Source organism: Malus domestica, chromosome 10 (genome assembly GCF_042453785.1).
Source record: "Malus domestica chromosome 10, GDT2T_hap1".
In the NCBI taxonomy this organism is placed as follows: Eukaryota; Viridiplantae; Streptophyta; class Magnoliopsida; order Rosales; family Rosaceae; genus Malus; species Malus domestica.
In genome coordinates, this window is record NC_091670.1 from 37900629 (window position 1) to 37918048 (window position 17420).

The 17420-nt window shown below is 36.9% G+C and overlaps 2 protein-coding genes across 27 annotated transcripts; one reads left to right on the forward strand and one right to left on the reverse strand.

The window, feature by feature from the left end:
- Positions 1–487: 487 nt before the first annotated feature.
- On the reverse strand, positions 488–17340 carry LOC103446263 (ABC transporter B family member 9-like). Of its 4 annotated transcripts, XM_008385350.4 has the most exons (12): positions 16925–17330; positions 16219–16273; positions 15954–16129; positions 4703–4924; positions 4357–4595; positions 3658–4183; positions 3277–3550; positions 2522–3188; positions 2218–2446; positions 1869–2135; positions 1512–1775; positions 488–1304 (listed from the first exon to the last, which is right to left on the reverse strand). In XM_008385350.4, the coding sequence occupies exons 1-12, from the start codon at positions 17192–17194 to the stop codon at positions 657–659; spliced, it is 3837 nt and encodes a 1278-aa protein (XP_008383572.3). In that variant the 5' UTR covers positions 17195–17330; the 3' UTR covers positions 488–656. The 4 variants fall into 4 exon arrangements, with proteins under 4 accessions (XP_008383572.3, XP_070661807.1, XP_070661805.1 ...); XM_070805706.1 differs by having other exon boundaries at positions 1512–2135; positions 16925–17340; XM_070805704.1 differs by having other exon boundaries at positions 1512–2135; positions 15954–16105; positions 16925–17331.
- LOC108174841 (uncharacterized) lies at positions 6385–15520 on the forward strand. Of its 23 annotated transcripts, XR_011571802.1 has the most exons (15): positions 6797–7029; positions 7128–7194; positions 7314–7395; positions 7556–7587; positions 7977–8042; positions 8117–8161; positions 8448–8501; positions 9510–9570; positions 9696–9732; positions 9824–9955; positions 10075–10102; positions 11353–11407; positions 14702–14755; positions 14945–15037; positions 15353–15520. XR_011571802.1 is itself a non-coding variant. In XM_070805710.1 (14 exons), exons 1-4 carry the CDS (start codon positions 6529–6531, stop codon positions 8010–8012), a joined length of 543 nt encoding a protein of 180 aa, XP_070661811.1. In that variant the 5' UTR covers positions 6385–6528; the 3' UTR covers positions 8013–8042; positions 8138–8161; positions 8448–8501; positions 9510–9570; positions 9696–9732; positions 9824–9955; positions 10075–10102; positions 11353–11407; positions 14702–14755; positions 14945–15037; positions 15353–15520. The 23 variants fall into 23 exon arrangements, 5 of the variants coding, with proteins under 5 accessions (XP_070661811.1, XP_070661814.1, XP_070661810.1 ...); XM_070805710.1 differs by lacking the exons at positions 7128–7194; positions 7556–7587 and having other exon boundaries at positions 6385–6798; positions 6875–7029; positions 8138–8161; XR_011571792.1 differs by lacking the exons at positions 9696–9732; positions 15353–15520 and having other exon boundaries at positions 6662–6798; positions 6875–7029; positions 8138–8161; positions 9455–9570; positions 14945–15185.
- Positions 17341–17420: the final 80 nt, after the last annotated feature.

The following is a 17420-nucleotide window of genomic DNA, read 5'->3' on the forward strand; positions in this document are numbered from 1 at the left end:
ACCAGGGCAAAGCAAGCCTCCATAGACGCTGAGAAACAATCCATGATTTCCCAACCATAGCAACACTTCTGGCAGCTGGCCATCCGTTCCAAAAATTCTTAATTTTTTTTATATGCCAGAAAAATATTCCAAAAATGCTATGAACTCGCTGCGATATTATCCATGAGACTGATGATAAAGTCCTAAAATAATTTGGAATCAACTAAATTTAAAATTAATGGTCCAGAGATGAGTTATATGGAGATGATGTTTGATTAAGTTACCAAACCAAATTTGAGTTTAGTGAACTAATTTTACTTATTTATTTTTTCAAATGAAATGTTTTATTTATTTATTTTCAACACAATAGGTATTATCCATTGAAGACAGACCCATATTTGAGATGCAAATTCTACTAATGCAAATCTTTCTCGACAGTTGAGTTGCTGCTTATCGTCACTAAAAAATGAAGAAATATTAAAAAAATCAAGTGCGAAAAATGCTCAAATTTTACCAATGATTACGCAATTAATTACTAAACTCATGTCAAAACACAAACTCAAAACATCTTTAGCTTACAGTTTCTGCAATCGCACATCCATCCACTGCAATGTGTGGCTTACGGATGCAATACCAAACATATACTCGGATTCGGATTGTCTAAGTTCTTTATCTTTTTATGTGTTTGAGCTGGAATGAAGTGCCACCAAAGAAGCATAAGCCCCGTCAGTGATCTTCATTAGGAAATCATGGCTTCCCTTCTCCGCAATCACGCCATTCTTCACCACTGCAATTATGTCTGCTCCTTTTATCGTGCTAAGGCGGTGCGCAACTACAACTGTTGTTCTGTTCACCATAACCCTGTCCAATGCGTCTTGCACTTTGCGTTCGGACTCTGCATCCAGTGCACTTGTAGCTTCATCAAGTAGAAGGATTTTTGGGTCCTTGAGTATAGCCCTCGCAATGGCGATTCTTTGCTTCTGACCTCCTGATAGCTGAACCCCTCGTTCACCTACTGAGGTGTCGTAGCCTTGAGGCAATGAAGATATGACATTGTGCACGTTAGCTGCTGTTGTCGCTGCTATGATCTCTTCCTCGGTAACATCTCCTGGCTTGCCGTATGCAATGTTGGCACGAATGGATTCGTTGAAGAGAACTGGTTCTTGACCAACCAACCCTATCTGCTGCCTCAGCCAGTTTAGCTTGAACTTTTGGATTTCTACTCCGTCTAGTAGCACGCGACCTAAATCAGGATCGTAAAATCTCTCTATGAGGCCTATTACCGTTGACTTCCCGCTGCCACTCTCTCCAACCAAAGCAACAGTCTGCAGATGGAATTTTAAGCTAAGTATGCATATATATAACACAAGGGAAAAGATTTCCACACACCCTGTTTACTTTTTCCCCTTGATTCTCCTTTGATTTATTAAATTCAAATGCCAAAACAGCGGTGTTGCAGAAACCAGTTCCCATAACTCAAATGCAAATAAACAAAACAGACAGACTCACAACAAACTGGTGGTGGTAATTACCTTTCCGGAGGGCATCTTCAAACAAATGTCTCTGAATATCTGCACATCCGGACGTGTAGGATACTTAAAGCTGACATGATCAAGCTCGATTTCTCCAATTAAAAGTGATAACGCTATGCCTTCATCACTGCTCGAGTCAATCTTAGGCTTGCTGTCGAGAATTCGAAATATCGAAGCTGCTGAGTCCTTGGCTTTGTTGGAGTCAGGAGCCATGCTAGTAGCTTGTGAGACCCCCATTGCAGTGATTGTTATAGCAAAGAAAACCTGAGAAAAAAATGATTTGTTAGAGTTAGAGTAGAAGCACTTTGTCGAAGAAGTTAAGGAGTAATTTAAGGAACAAGAACAGCAAAATCTCACCTTGAATACTTGTTCAAATGTAGCTTGACCATGTTTCACAAGAACAGCTCCAATATAGAATATCAACGCATTTGTGCAGAACATTAAGAAGAATGAAAAGCCAAAACCTGAACCACTTACTACTCCTAACCGTACTCCTTGCTTCAACGGACCCTCACACTTCTTCTCGTATGCCTCCATCACCTTCTTCTCAGAACAAAATGATGCAACCGTTCGGATGCTACCAATCGCATCGTTTGCCACTTGACTGGCTTCTTCGTACATAATCTGCAGATAGTCAAAACGTTACAATTACATTCAACAAATTTTTTATTTGACAAAATAAAAACTCTTGGGGCAAGACTCTCACCTTGGCATCTGCACTAAACCCTTTAAGAAATTTTGCCTGAAGTGTTCCTTGCAGAAGAATCAACGGCGAAAAGGCTAAAACTACCAGCATCAGTTTCCAGTTAGCTGTGAAACCTATAACCAGCCCTGCCATGATTGTTGCTATATTCTGCACAATCAACGCTAAGGCGTCACCAACAAGACTCTTAATGGTTGAAGCATCCGTAGATAACCTTGCGCCAATGGCACCACTGAAAGAACACAAGATTTATGTTGAAATATTGAGAGTTCATAACTCGCCAAAATTACTATTTCTTTTAACATACCTTGAATTTGCAGGGTCATCAAACCAACTGACTTGCTGGTGCACAACCTTCTGGAATGACAAGGCACGAATTCGCTCCACTAATTTCCCACCTGCAACTCCAAAGAAGAAATTCTGCACAGGAACCACTAACAGACCAGCACAACCTAAACCTACATAAACTAAGGCCCATTTTCTAGAATTGTGCCTTAGCTCATTGGGCGGTTCGTAGAACATTCCAATGGCTTTCGAGAGTAGTAAGCCAAAGATAGGGAAAAGTACTCCATGCCCTGCTGCAGCAATGGCTCCTAGAAGCAAAACTGGAACCTCGGGTTTGTTAAGGGCGGCCAGCCTTCGGATTGAAACTGTGTTGCGCTTTTCGGGATCAACCTTAGGTCTGTCATGATCGTCCTCGTGTCCTACTTCATTCTCTTGGACATCAATTGGACCGGGAATGCCAAAGCCAACAGTGAATGAGTGCCGGCCACCTGATGAGCCTCTACTTATAGACCTTCTCATTGATAATCTCCGGCTCCCAGAGCTGAGCATAGTCCTATGTATATCTAAGCTGGTATCCACTCTATTCGGATCAGAGGTTTGTGCTCCGTTGTCCACTTTCGATCCTTCTTGCAGGTGGATTAGTTGGCTATAAGCCCCTTCCGGATCTCTGGCCAACTCATCATGAGTCCCTATACTCAATCCAACGGAAACGTTAGGCTAAGGATCAAGTTTGTCGAAAATTGAGAATGATAGTGCAGGCACGCATATTGTAATTACCTTTTTCCACAAGTTTTCCTCTGTGCACCACTGCAATGCAGTCAGCATTCCTAATAGTTGTTAAGCGATGCGCAACAACTATGGTTGTGCGATTTGACATCAAGTTCACCAGTGCATCTTGAACAATCTTTTCGGACTCAGCATCCAGAGCGCTTGTTGCTTCATCAAGAAGAAGAATTCTCGGGTTCTTCAGAATGGCTCTTGCAATTGCAATTCTTTGCTTTTGTCCACCAGATAGAGATGTCCCATGCTCACCTACCATTGTGTCGATCCCCTGTAAAGTAAAGCAGGATTTCATGTTACAGATACCAAACTCCAAAAAAAAAAGGTCAAAGTAGAACTTTGTAAGATTATGAAAAACTGCATAAAAAGTCGGTTTACCTGGGGTAGCTTATCAATGAATTTTGCTGCATTTGCGAGCTCAGTTGCTTTTCTAATCTCCCCATCTGTTGCATCATCCTTCCCATATTTTATGTTCTCCCTTATAGTTGTTGTAAAGAGATTCGGTTCCTGACTAACCAGCCCGATCTTCTCCCTTATCGCTTTAAGCTGCAACTTCTTCAAGTCCACGCCATCTATAAGTACTTCACCGGCTTCTGGATCATAAAACCTTTCTACTAGCCCGATCACCGTCGACTTCCCGCTTCCACTCTGCCCAACCAAGGCAGTGGTTGTGCCACTTGGAACATATAATGAGAACTCAGCAAAGATCTGCACGTGTGGTCTGGCAGGGTACCTGAAATACACGTCTTTGAGTTCGACATCACCTTTAACATCTTGCAATACAATTCCACTTGTATCGTAGGGATCGATAGTTGGATTTCGGCTGATGGTCTCAAACATTTTATATGCAGCAGCCTTCCCTGATGCGAATGCATTCAAAGACGGTGATGCCTGACCAAGTGACCTAATCGAACAAGCCACAATCAAAATGTATCAGGAAGTGAAAAATGTCATCATCTAAATTCACGAAAACATTTACGAAAGATATTTAAGCATGCACATTGAACATGGTTCTATACAATGCACAATATAATATGTCATGACATTACCGAATCAGGAACCGGTATATATACTTACATTCCACCAGTCATGAGTGCAAATATAACATTGATAACTTGGCCTCCATTATATCCATGTTTGATGATCATTTTGGATCCATACCATACCGCAAGCGCGTATGAGCAGAAGATGACAAGCATAAATATTCCGAGTCCAATCCCTGTGACTAACCCTTGTTGAACCATAGTATTGTAAGCAACTTTTAGCTTCTGGTTGTACTGTTCAATTGCTTGCTTCTCCCCAGTGAAAGATGCAACCTGAAACACATTTTTATTTTTCACACATTAATTAATTAAGATATATAATGTAATTAGTTATGAACTCTGAAATGTTAAATTAAAGAGGTTTAGCATCAAGGCCTTACTGTTCTAATGGAACCAACTGTTTGTTCTACTATACTGCCAGCTTCTGCATAAGCAGACTGTCCGCGGGACGACATTCTCGACATGATAGTAGCCATTACTGCCCCAGCAATGACAATGGCAGGAATGGTGGCCAGCAATACAACAGTGAGCCGCCACCCCTTGACAAAAGCAATCACAAACCCACCAAGAAAAGTAGAACAAAGTTGTATAAACTTCCCCACCTGCCACAAATTAACAAACCCTTCTATAAATACATACATATATGCATGTCAAAGTGAAGACCAAATGAAACCACAAGTAAGAAGACTTCTTCACAACAAACCCTTCAAATTAAACTCCCTTTCATTGTCAGAAATACTTAAAGCACTAATTTGAACCGAAAAATAAACCTGCGGACTCAACTATTACCATGCCATTGCACTACAAATGACGGGTTTTCCTCAAAAGTTTGGAGTTTTAAGTGTTTTTCCCTAACATTATAAGGTGTCGACAGGGACCAAACTAATTAAATTATAAATAACAAAAGATTATTAAAAAAAAAAAAAAAGGCCCTCAAAACTTCATTCTGTAGTAAATTATGCTGCTAACATTTTTCAGTTAGATTACATTGCCTTGAGACGTTGTGACGTATATGTTGGATTTTAGTATTTTAGGGGTTGTTCTGTTTGATTTCTTGATTTGAAAATGTTGAGGAAGAAGGAATGAACGAGCTAATTGAGCATCAACCTAAGCCACACACACTATAAGGTTGTGGCTTATGTTTAAGGTTATGTATTTTTGTGTAAAGGTTGCTGCTCAAATCATTGGAGAGCTCAGTGTAAAACATTCTCTTACATCATTGCCACTAGATCCAATCTAAGCCACACACTAGGGGTGCAATTTGGGTTGGGCCAATCTGAAGCCGCCCATGTCCAACTCGACTTTAAACTCGAACAAGTGGGTTTTTTTTTTAGTTATAATCTGCCTGAACCCAACCCAATTTCGACTCTTTCATTGATTAGGTTGAGTTGGGTTGATCATTTGCCAATCCAACCCAACCCAACTCGACTAACCAAATTGTAGCCCGTATCAATTAATGCTTATACTGCACCCAAGTGATCCCAGTCCAAAAACCAACGCCCTTTCTAATATTTTTTTAATAAATTACCCTTTATAATTACTTAAGCTTTTAGGGAATAAGCGGATTTGATTACTCACCCCGTATTCGTAGTCTCTGAATCCTAAAACTTTATAGTAGATTGATTTATGAAATTAAAATTAGCTAGCTTTGATGCTACTTGGCTTAATTTTTTTTAGAAATTCTTGGAAACTAAGATATTACAAGATTAAACTTGAAAAAGTTAGGTAACCCGAACTCAACCCAAGTAAACCCTAACCGAATTAAACCCCAGCTCAAATGAACCTGAATGGAGCCCAACCCGAACCCGAACCCGAACCTAAATTGTAAAAGTTGGGTTAAGATTAGGTTGCGCCCTTCCAACCTGCCCCAGTTGCACCCCTACCACGCACATTACTTATTCTAAAGTAGGGGGGAGGGCAGGCGCTATTCACCTTTGTTTTGATTTTGCTTTATTTACAACAATGCCAGCCGAATGTGGCTGGGTTGGGGGGTGATTCTCAAAAATTCAGAGGGTGATTTTGTCTTTTGAGGTCAATTCCTCCCCCCTCGATTTTGCTTTATTTACAACACAACCGTGGGATTTGGGGCTGGGTTGGAACGTAGTTATTAAATGTTAGGAGGGTAATTTTGTCCTGTATGCTTGAGACAGATTGGGGTGGGTTTGGGTATGCTGTCATTCAGTGAGGGATTCGGGGACGGGAGGCCATGCCTCCGATAGAGAGAGAGAGACAGAGCGAGAGAGAGGGAGAGGGAGGAGTGGGGATGTCAGTGCCATTGCTGGAGATCCTCGATTTCATGAGTGGGAGAGGGGGGACAACCAGAGAAAAGTATGGGGGTACTCCGATCTCTCTCTCTCTCTCTCTCCTCCGTTTCTCTCTCTTAATTTCCTTTTGGTTTTGGAAATCTCTGACCTTTTGGGTGAGTGAGAGATTATTGATGATGAGAAAAGTATGGAGGTCTGACCTTTTGGTTTGGGTATGCTTTCATTCCTCAATTTTCTCCATCCGAGCAATGAAAAATCGAACTGGGTTTTCAGATTATTGATGCACAGGGATTCACGGACAGAGAAGGGAGAGAGAGAGAGTTGATTGAGGGAGTTGGTGAGTATGGGCTTGCACAGAGGGAAGATCAAAACAAACGTGAAAAGCGCCTGCCCTCCCTCCTAAGTGGGAAATGGCGAGCGCAGTGGACCCAATTTCATGGCAGGTTGGTTTAAAGCAATTCCAAAATTTGGGATCGTTTCGTATATTTTTAGGTTTTTCAATTTTTCTGATTCATTATATTTTAATTTTTATTGAATTCAGGTAACCATCTTCAATTTTTCGGTTTGATTTAAAGGAATTTTTTAGGCAGAAAAGCTATGGCTTTCCGGTGAGTTCTTCGGGTTGTACATCCGGGTGGCTTTAATTTGTTTAAATTTGGGGCTTTTGTGATTTGGGACTTATAAATGGTTTGAAATTTACGTTTTTCTAATTTCAATTCCCACTCAGAAGTTTGCACTGCCTCATCATTAGAACTGTTTCTTTCTGCTCTTCTTCTCGAAACAAGGTCGCAGATCCACAGGCCATCAAGGTATGTCATTTAATTATATATTGTATATGTATGTATATTTTCTTTGAGTTCAAATATATTTGTTTTTTTTGTGATATATTGCCGATGCCAAAATATCATATTTACAAGGACAAAGATAGCAAGGTTCTAAATCAAATTTGTATCCTGGTTCTGCTGCTAGGTTCACTATCAGTAAAAGGCACATGAAATACGGTATTGATTTCAGAGCCTTTGATTTCTCAGATTGTCTTTGTATATCGAATGTCATCTTAATTTAATTGTAGTTAATTTGTCAAAGTTTGTTGTTGTTTGGCTTTTACAAATGGCAGTCTTAGTATTTACCCAGTATTTTTCAGTAATTGAATTCTTCAATTGGATTTTTCTCTTCCAGGGGCTCCCTAACTCATCTTTTAATAAAATCGCCCACCTGGTCTTTGTCAAACACTTCAATTAGTTTCAATTTGTGATTAATCCTTTTATTAAATTTAAGTTTGATTCTATCAAAAAATATTTATACTTTATGTGCAAATACATATATGATACTGTCTGTATAGATTGTATAATGTTGGTAAGAATATTGAGTGTTTTTTGTGTGCGTACAGAATAGACAATGTGTTGTTCAGGAATACGAAACATGAGACGTGGTTTACTTCATATGGCATAGACAGGTTAGTTTGATTGTAATTGCTTTTTTCGTTTCATTGTAGTTGTTTTTGTGATTTTGGGTTTGTAGGGTTTTCAGATTTTGGGTGTTTGTTTGTAGGTTGCAAAACCCTCTGTTCTCAAGGTAAGTAATTTAAAATTCTGGGCTTATTCTATTGAAAGTTTCAATTTATAGTTTAGTTTATTTTTTTTATAATTGGAGTTGAGTTTGGTATTTTCTTTGTGTTTGATTATATATTGAAATTGGAGTTTCAGAGGATTTCTGTTTCATAGTTTAGTTTAGGTTTTTTTTTTTTTTTTTTTTTTTTTTTTTTTTTTAATCGGAGTTGAGTTTGGTATATTGTTTGTGTTTGATTATATTGAATTCAGATTTCAGTGGACTTATGTTTGGGCTTGATATTTTCCTACAGGTCGTGATTGAGGGGAGTTTGAAATGGCAATTGGAATTAAGGTCATAATACATAGTAAGTGTTTGGTTTTTTCTTCTACTACAAAGTAGAAGTTGAAAAGTCCTGTTTTTTATTTTACTCATCTTTCGAGATAGTATTACGGAATATATGATGTTTTTTTTTTTTAATTTCTATTGCAAAGTGGCGATTTCAATGCCACAACAAGATATGGCTTTTGAGCCAATTTACTGGTATTGCCAACCAGAAGCTAATGGAGTGGGCAGCCAAGATATGGCTTTCCTCTATTTGTATATGTTTGTGGATCCAGCCTTTGACTGAAAAATATCATCAGATATAAAAGTCCCCATATTTAATTTTATTTCTGCTGCAAAGTGGCAATATCAATGCCACCACAAGATATAGCTTTTGAGCCAATATGCTGGTATTGCCAATAGAAGCTAATGGAGTGGGCAACCAAGATATGGTTTCCTGCATTTGTATATATTTGTGGATCAAGTGTTTTACTGAAAAACTTAATAAGATATAAGTTTCCTAATTGCGTTGCGTTCTGTACAGTGATTCATTTTTTGTAAACTCTTTTGTGATGAGCAAAATGTAAAAATTAACAAAAGATTGACTATAGAAAACTGACAAAAGAGTTGACCTAATGAATGTAATTTGACAGCCATGGACATTGTGAAGTATAGATGAATTCGATTACAGCTTCCCTTTACATTTCTAGATGGAATGCCATTGAAAGTAATCATTCTCACATTCATATGAATAAATAATGTTTCACATGTTATGCCTGGTACACAAGTTTCCAACACTGAGTCCTAAGTATAAGAAGTGATAAGCTGTCAAGGTTCTTATTTCTTCACTTATCTAACTTCTTGCATATCGCTTAACACCTAAACCCGTATTATCTCATCTACAACGTGTAGATTACATTTTGTTTGTGCTTAATGAAATGTTGAATAATGCTCAAATGCATGGTAAGTTTATATGAATTTACTTTTAACACTCAGGTCATTTGCAACCAAGTATTCATATTCAACTTATGCGTGGTTTACTCTTCTTCAGCCTATTTTTTCACACATTCAGTCATCAGTAGGTGGGCTAAGGAATTCTCACATGTAGCATTGTAAGATGATCTTCTGTTCAGTTTTAATAAATTATTTGTCAATCATTTTAGTTTTTAATAATTTTGATATTATTTCTTATTGTGCCTCAACATTAGTTGACTTAAGATTTGTTTCTTGATGAAAGAATTGCAAAAGTGTCTGATGGTGTTTCTGTGATGCAGGTAAGTTTCTAAATACATGCAGACAATGTGGATTATTATGTATGATCAATGGTAATTCATTTGTTTAATTTTTTTTCTTAAATGTCCCAAGCTTTGATCACAAATTGAGATAGAACTGAAAGAAAATAAACTAAGAGTTGAAGACGCTCTGAGGAAATTGGCCGTTCCTGGTCCGTTTTGTGATCACAGATACTCACGCCTAAATTCTCTATCGGTTTCATCGGTACTCTATCCCTCCCTTTCTATATCAATCTCCAAATATATAAGTTTCTAAGATATACATATGTATACAAATTAGCTAGATTTTGTTTTGATTGATTTGGGGCTGTCCAAATTTTGCAGAGGACATGAAGACTAGGTCAATGAGAAGGTTTGTATCTCTCTTTTTGTATATCCATGGAAACCAATATTTGGGTTTGATTAGTTTACTACAGGTGTTGAATTCTTTTAATTTCCTTTTGTTTTACAATCTACAATTTACTGTAAAGTTGAATATTTGGTTGGTTATGTTTTAGAATCCATAATATACTGTGATTCTTTATTGTTTTTAATTTCATTTGTGTTAGATTTTGGAATTTACTGCAAAACTAAATTTTATTGTTTTTTCGCTTGGTGCCTATTTCGAGCCAGACCGTGTGAGCACCCAAATTGTTGTCCGTACCTCGGTTAAGGTCTATATTTACTTTTTAATGCGGAGTATTAGTCAAAATAAGAAGTTTGTGTTTGTTATATTCATGTGCAGTCATAATACATAGTAATTGTTTGTTATATCAGTTTTTGCGGTTATTGAATTCTGACTTTTGTTTGGTTTTTTATTATATTGAAGTAGAATTTTGTTTTTGTGTGTGAGTTTGATTATATTGAAATCAGAGTTTTGTTTTGGACTTTCTTTTGGGTTTATTTATAATTTTCTATGCTAATTAAATTTGATAACCCCAGCATCAATTAATTATGGCTGGGTTTGACAAGCAAATTTGATAACCCCAGCATCGATTATTGGTTGGGTTTGACAAGCGAGGGAGGGAGGGAGGGAAATCGAGGTTTGTCATTTAAAATTACCGGTTAGGTTTGCAGTATCCAGTGTGTACATAAATGCAATAAAAATCAGATAATGTGGTGCTCACTACTTTTAGGCACCACAATTTCTAAATTAATGGTACCTGTACTTTCAGTTCTGTATCACATTCCATTTTAATTGATCATAAATGCAATGAAAATCATATAGTGTGGTGCTCATTGTTTGTCATGTATTTTCTGATCAAATATTGCCTGTGGTATTCACTGTATCCTTACCTGTGGTGCTCTTTGTCATGTTTTTTTCTGTTCAAATTTCTTACATTTGGTTTAATTTGGTTTTGGTTTCAGCTTCAGGAGTTAAAAACACTTTTTAGGGTTGTAAATAGATTTCCACATGTATGTAATTAATATTGTTTTAATGGTTCGGGGAGTATGGAGAATATATTTCAAAATTAAAATTCAATGGTAGTTTATTGGTGTAAATTATGTTACTCAAATCATTTTTCTGTCAATTTTTGCAGTGCCTTTTATTTTTTTATAGCTTAGATAAAGCTCAAGGCTTACAACTACGTTCACTATTTATTCTGTTTGATGCATTTTCAGTCTTTGTAGCTGACGGAATTGCATCATTTCCAAAGTTGCAGATAAGGATTACAAGGTTTTTTCTGTTATCTGTTATTCATTGGTTGAGTTTGTTTGCAGCTGAAAATGCTATCTCAGTTAAGACTTAAGAAGAACAACATATTTACAATATATGTTCAAGAATGTGTGGTTGGTTGTTTATAATGTTATCATTTCTTATCAATTTAAAAACTGTGGTCTGTATTTTTTAGCATTGTTTTAGCATTTTGGCCTGATGGGTTTTCTTGCACCTAATTGCAAACCTTTCATTTCCTCATGATTTAGTAATTCACTAAGTATTGATGTTTAAACATAGACTTTAATCAATTTTTTTCCAACATGTTCATATGGGTGAAGATTAGAAATATGCCGATTGTTCTCCATTTAACTTTGGTAGTCTTTTAAACATAATTATTCATGCAATTTGTAATCGCGCAGCAGAAAAATGCGGTGTTCATTCTACTCTTACATTTATTGTTTTGCTCTCTGTGGTTGTGGGTTAATCTGTTGGTATAACTTAAAAGCAAATTGAAAAACCTTGACAATGTCTATTGCTTTAACTTAGAAGGAAATTAAGAAACTATGGTTATTTGTTTCTCTACTTCTTAATTGGTGATTCATTTGTGGACATTTAAATTTAAATTTGTGTGTATTAAACTTGGGCACAATTTTGTCTATTATAGCTGTGAAAAAAGGAAGATGGATTTTTTTTTGTTTACTGAGAAAAAGGGGGAAGATATAGATATAGCTGAAATTATATTAACAAATAGGGATGGTGGATTGTAAAGTTGCTTAAGTTAGGGTGTTCCGTTGTCCATTACAAAGTATATTTTGTTCAGTGACAGTGAGTTTATGTCAAAAATTAAATATGAACAAAATAAGTTGCTTGATATGATGATTTGTTTGGTGGAAAAAAAAATTCGAATTTGATCCTGTTCTTATACTTTGTTTGTTTTGTTATTCATGGTTGTGCAATTGCAAATATAATGTATTGTTATAACTCTAGAAAAAAAAAATTGAGGAGATTTCGTGATTTACTTCCAAACATTTTAATTTCCTTACTCATTTCTTTTTGTTTGCATGCATTAATCTGGGATTTCTCTCTTCTTCTTTTTTTCAATTTTTATAACATGTCGTTTTCTGCAATGTAATTGCATCTTTCAAAAACAGAAACATGACCTTTTCAATTTAGCAACAGAGAAAGGGAGGGTAAACACGGTGGTAGATTATCTATAGAAATAAGGATGTTGGGTTGAGATTAGTATATTTTGTTGCGAGGTATAGTCTATAGTTGGATTAATTCTGTTACCAGTTCCATTCTTCCGAATTTTTTAGTTCGAAGCAGATCAATTTTTACATTTTTATGTTTAATTTTGGGAAGAAATGAAAATGAGTTTTGCCTTTTTGAGTATTTCATCAGTACTAGCTTGCTGCATATGCTGTTCTCCGGGTGTAAAGATAATTCTCTTCTAAGCAAGCTTGCTTATCTTTGAACTCTTTAACTGATTTGTGGCTGCAACAAGATTTTTTTGGGGACTTTTTACATTCTTTTTAACAGTATCAGGTCTTTGTCTTGCATGTCACTAGGCTTATTCATTTTTCAATTCACATTGATCACGGATTTATAGTTGATTGCATTTCATTTTGACTGCTTTAAAGGGGTTTTCATCAGCATGTCTGAAATGATAAAATCTTTTCTATTCTAAAGTAGGGGGGAGGGCAGGCACTGTTTTATTTATTTATTTTGCTTTATTTACAACAAAACCATGTGATTTGGAGATGGGTTGGAAGGTAGTTATTAAAAGTTAGGAGGATAATTTTGTCTTTTGAGGTCAATTCCTCCCCCTTCGATTTTGCTTTATCTACAACAAAACTGTGGGATTTGGGGCTGGGTTGGAAGGTAGTTTTTAAAAGTTAGGAGGTTAATTTTGTCTTGGACCAGATTTCAAAATATTTACGGTTTTACCAGGATTGCTCTGCTTCAGAAATTTTTTATTGTGTTGAATGACGAGACTGCCCATCTCATCTTCAGATCCCACGGTGAGGATGATGAGATGGAGGGGTAGAATCGTCTTTTTATCATGAGACTGCCCCGTCACTTCGTTTTGTCTTCGGCACAGACAAAGCCATGGCAATCCTGGCATGGGTGAGTGGGAGGGCGACAGTGTGAGAATGAGAGATTTCAGGTATTTGGGGGTAGGGAGAGTGATTTCAGGGATTGGCAATCCCATCCCGTGTTTTCCTCTCATCTCTGTCACACTCCTCTCTCTAGCCCTTTCTCTTTCACTCTCTTTCAAAGTCTCCCTTTCTCCCAACTCTCCATCTTTCTCAACTTTAGTCCTAGCCCTAATTTGTTCTTTCATTCCTCAATTTTCTCCATCCGAGCAATGAAAAATCGAACTGGGTTTTCAGATTATTGATGCACAGGGATTCACGGACAGAAGGCAGAGAGAGAGAGAGAGAGAGAGAGTTGATTGAGGGAGTTGGTGAGTATGGGCTTGCACAGAGGGAAGAACGCAGAGAGAGAGGTGAGAGGCATGGTTCACAGAGGGGTTGATGGGTTGCAGGTGGAGAGGGGGGTTGACAGGAGGGTATTAATCTTGGATGTTTTCATTCTTGGTTCATTTAGTTAGTGAAGGTATTAATCTTCTGCAGATTACGACTTACATTTGGTTGTTCATCTGGTTTTGTTTTTCTTATTTGTAACACACCCTGATCAGTGGCTGCCAAGCTTACTTGAAAGGGTTTGGCATTTTAATTACCTTAGATATAATTTGAAATTTATGTTTTATACACCAATATTCCGAATATATATTCTGGATTATGATTAATTTTCTTCTCCTTCCACGCTTGCTTTATATGATGGACAATGTGCCCTTTTTTTTCTTAGATAAACTGTCTTTTCACTATCTTGCATGCTTCGGCAACAAAGATTAATAAAACTGCACATCTATTATAGACAGAGAGATGTAGGGAGAAGTTGGAATTGGAGAGAGAGAGGGTGAGGGACGGATGGGGTTGCTTTCCAAAGATTTGTTTTGAATTGTTTCTCCAGTTCTTTCTATTTGTTTGGGATTGTTTCTTTTTTACTGAATTATTTTGGTCCATGCCACTAAAATCTGATTTATGCTATTAATTGCTACTTGAATGTGACTTTTGGTATTAATATTTTACCTTTCATGTTTATGCTGCGTTTGGATTCCATTCGAATCAAATAATGTAGTTAATCTTGATATGAATTCTCTCTGCAACAATAATTAGGGACTTTAGTTTAAATTATCACTAATTTGTTCTTGCTTTGGCCTTGAATCTTGGTTAATTTGGACTGCAGGTGGTTCTGATATGGAGGAGAAGCTGCAAGAGCTTATGATCTTGCTGCACTTAAGTACGACTGTTCTTTAACTCATATAAACTTTTCAGTAGGGTTCAAACTGTTAAAGAGTTTTATGATTTTGCAAAAGCTTTTAGTAGCAATAACTTGGTCTATTTGCAGTTGCATTATTACACTATACAAAACTAGCAGCAGCTTAACCCCATTCACAAATACATATTTAGTTCCTCCCTCATTTTTCAGGTACAGAGTGGTGCTGAAAGTTTTCCTCATTAAGCTCCTATGCCCTGTTGGTCGGGTGTATATGACATGCAGTGAGCACAGGGACACAGATAGGTTAGTTTATCCATGATGCTGAGCAATGTCTTGAATGGTATCTGGGTTGCCACGTTTTAGATGCTTAGATATGTGATTGAAGTGTTATATGTAGTTTCTCTTTTTGGAATTCATAATGTTTGCAACTATAAAAAATAATATTCTTTTATACCTGTGTTTCTCTTTTCTTTTTTTCATGAGAAATTAATTGTCATTGGTAGCACTATAGAAAACCATCTTTCTGCATTATTCTCCACTTCATACAGAATTACATGATTTTAGGTTTAATATCAGATGTCTTATATGTGTAAAATTCATGTTGCTTTTGTTTCTTAGGGAAGCAGAACATTTTTTACAATCACATTTTTGTAATCAGCTTGGTTGAATGTATATAAAAGCTAAGTTGTTTTTCTTACTAACACTGTTCACTTAGCTATCCCTTTTGTTTGTTCACGATTATGTTGAATTTTTTTCATGTTAAATGTGTCTTATTCATGTTGTTAAGGCTGGTGCATTCAACTCCCGCAGCAGCGCGCGGGCCTATTACTAGTTATAATCTATAAGGACATGGCACTTGACTAAATCTAAGACATATAACTGATACATAGATGGGTTGAATCTAGACCTTACGCTTGTTCTAATGGCTTAAGTAGACCACCATTGTAACTTGAATCAAACAATCAGAACCAATTTACATTCCAACAGTACAAATCAGACAAATAAAAAAACAAAGCTGCAGCAACTTGCGCATGGAAGTTGCAGCTTGCGGCACAATCTCAGGCGCAATTTAGGCATTTTGTCAGACTGTTGGAGAACAAATTTAAGGACCTTTTTGACCCACTGTCTTCAATTAAAAGTTAAAAATTAATTAGGTGACTATAAACGATTAAGTATATTAATTAGCAGTTAAGCAAAAAAAACAAAGTAAGTTAATTACCATTTCCCCCATGGCTTCTTGAATAAGAATGGTGTCCCCAGACATCCTGCCAATGATCTCTCCAGTGCTAGTTTCAGTGTCAAAGAAGCCAATGTCCTGCCTTAGAATTGCCTTCATGTACTTGCCTCTAATTCTAGCAGCCTGCCTTTCTCCTGTTACCATCCAACATGCCACCTCTGCAAATTCACACAAACACTTTAATCAACCTACTGGTGTAATTAAACAAAGATTCCCAATTAACAAATTTAGAATTATTGAGACTTACGTAGAAGTGCTGCAGCTCCAGTGCCAATGGCCAAGTACACAAACTTTAGAGACACCTGCAACAAAAAACAAAATTTGAGAAAAAAATGACTTGGAAAGAAGTACGTGCATGAGACGTAACCTAGAAAAAGTGGTTTTGTTTGATGCCGTATTCACAGTTTTTGGTCGCCATGATTTTTGGCTTAATGTGATTGAAAGAAATATATATTTTTCTTTTTATGGTAGAAAAAGAAAGAAAAAAAAAAAGATAGATAGAAGAATAGGGCCCTTTTGAACTTTCAAGAAACGCAAAGAAAGCCGTACACTCTTTGAGTTCTAATGATTTTCAGTGTTTTGAGAAATAAATATAATCTTTTCCCAAAAAAAAGATAAAATGATATATAACCTTTACCAAAAAAAAAAAAAGAAATAAACCTGCATTTCTGTTCCAATCAAATAAGAAAAGAAGAAAAAAAACCACCAAGAATCCTAATGTTCTTGTAATCAAGAATACGAATGCATGTACGTATATAAATGTATATATGTACCCGTCACTCAGTACTACGATCTGATGATATTTCTCTTCACTTGAAAGTGTGAGATCTTAGTTCGAATCTCGTGTATGACGAATTCGATACTAAATTAAGCTGGCCGTTGTGTGGCTTAATCGAACTATTCCTCTCCTTAGTGTAAAAATATCGATGTATTAAAAATAAATGTATATGTACCTTAGATATCATGGGAACGATGTGACCAGGATCGGTGCAACCGAAGGTGTTAATAAGATTACCAAACACAAGAGTCATGAGCGGCTTCGACAGTCCATTCCCCACCGCAGATATCGTTCCAACGATCATCAACGCAACGTCCAAACGGTCTGCAAACGAGAAGAGCTTATAGAAGGCGACTTTCTGCTTTTTTTGATCTGCTTTCTCTTGTGACCCATTATTATTATTAACTTCTGCGTTGCCTTCCCCTCCTCCTCTTCCTCCTTCCATGGTGGTTGCCCTAATTCGAAGAAGACGATTTCTCTCTCTCTCGGGCTCTCTCTGGAGCAGATGACCGCTCTCCTTTGTTATTATTTGATGAGGAGAATTGTGCAGGAGGACAAGTGAGATATCAACTTTTTTGTGTGCCCGATGTGCTTTATGGTGTGGTGTTGTGAGATGGAAAAGGAAAAAAGAGTGTAAAACTAGGACAACTTGATTAGGCCATCTCTAACCG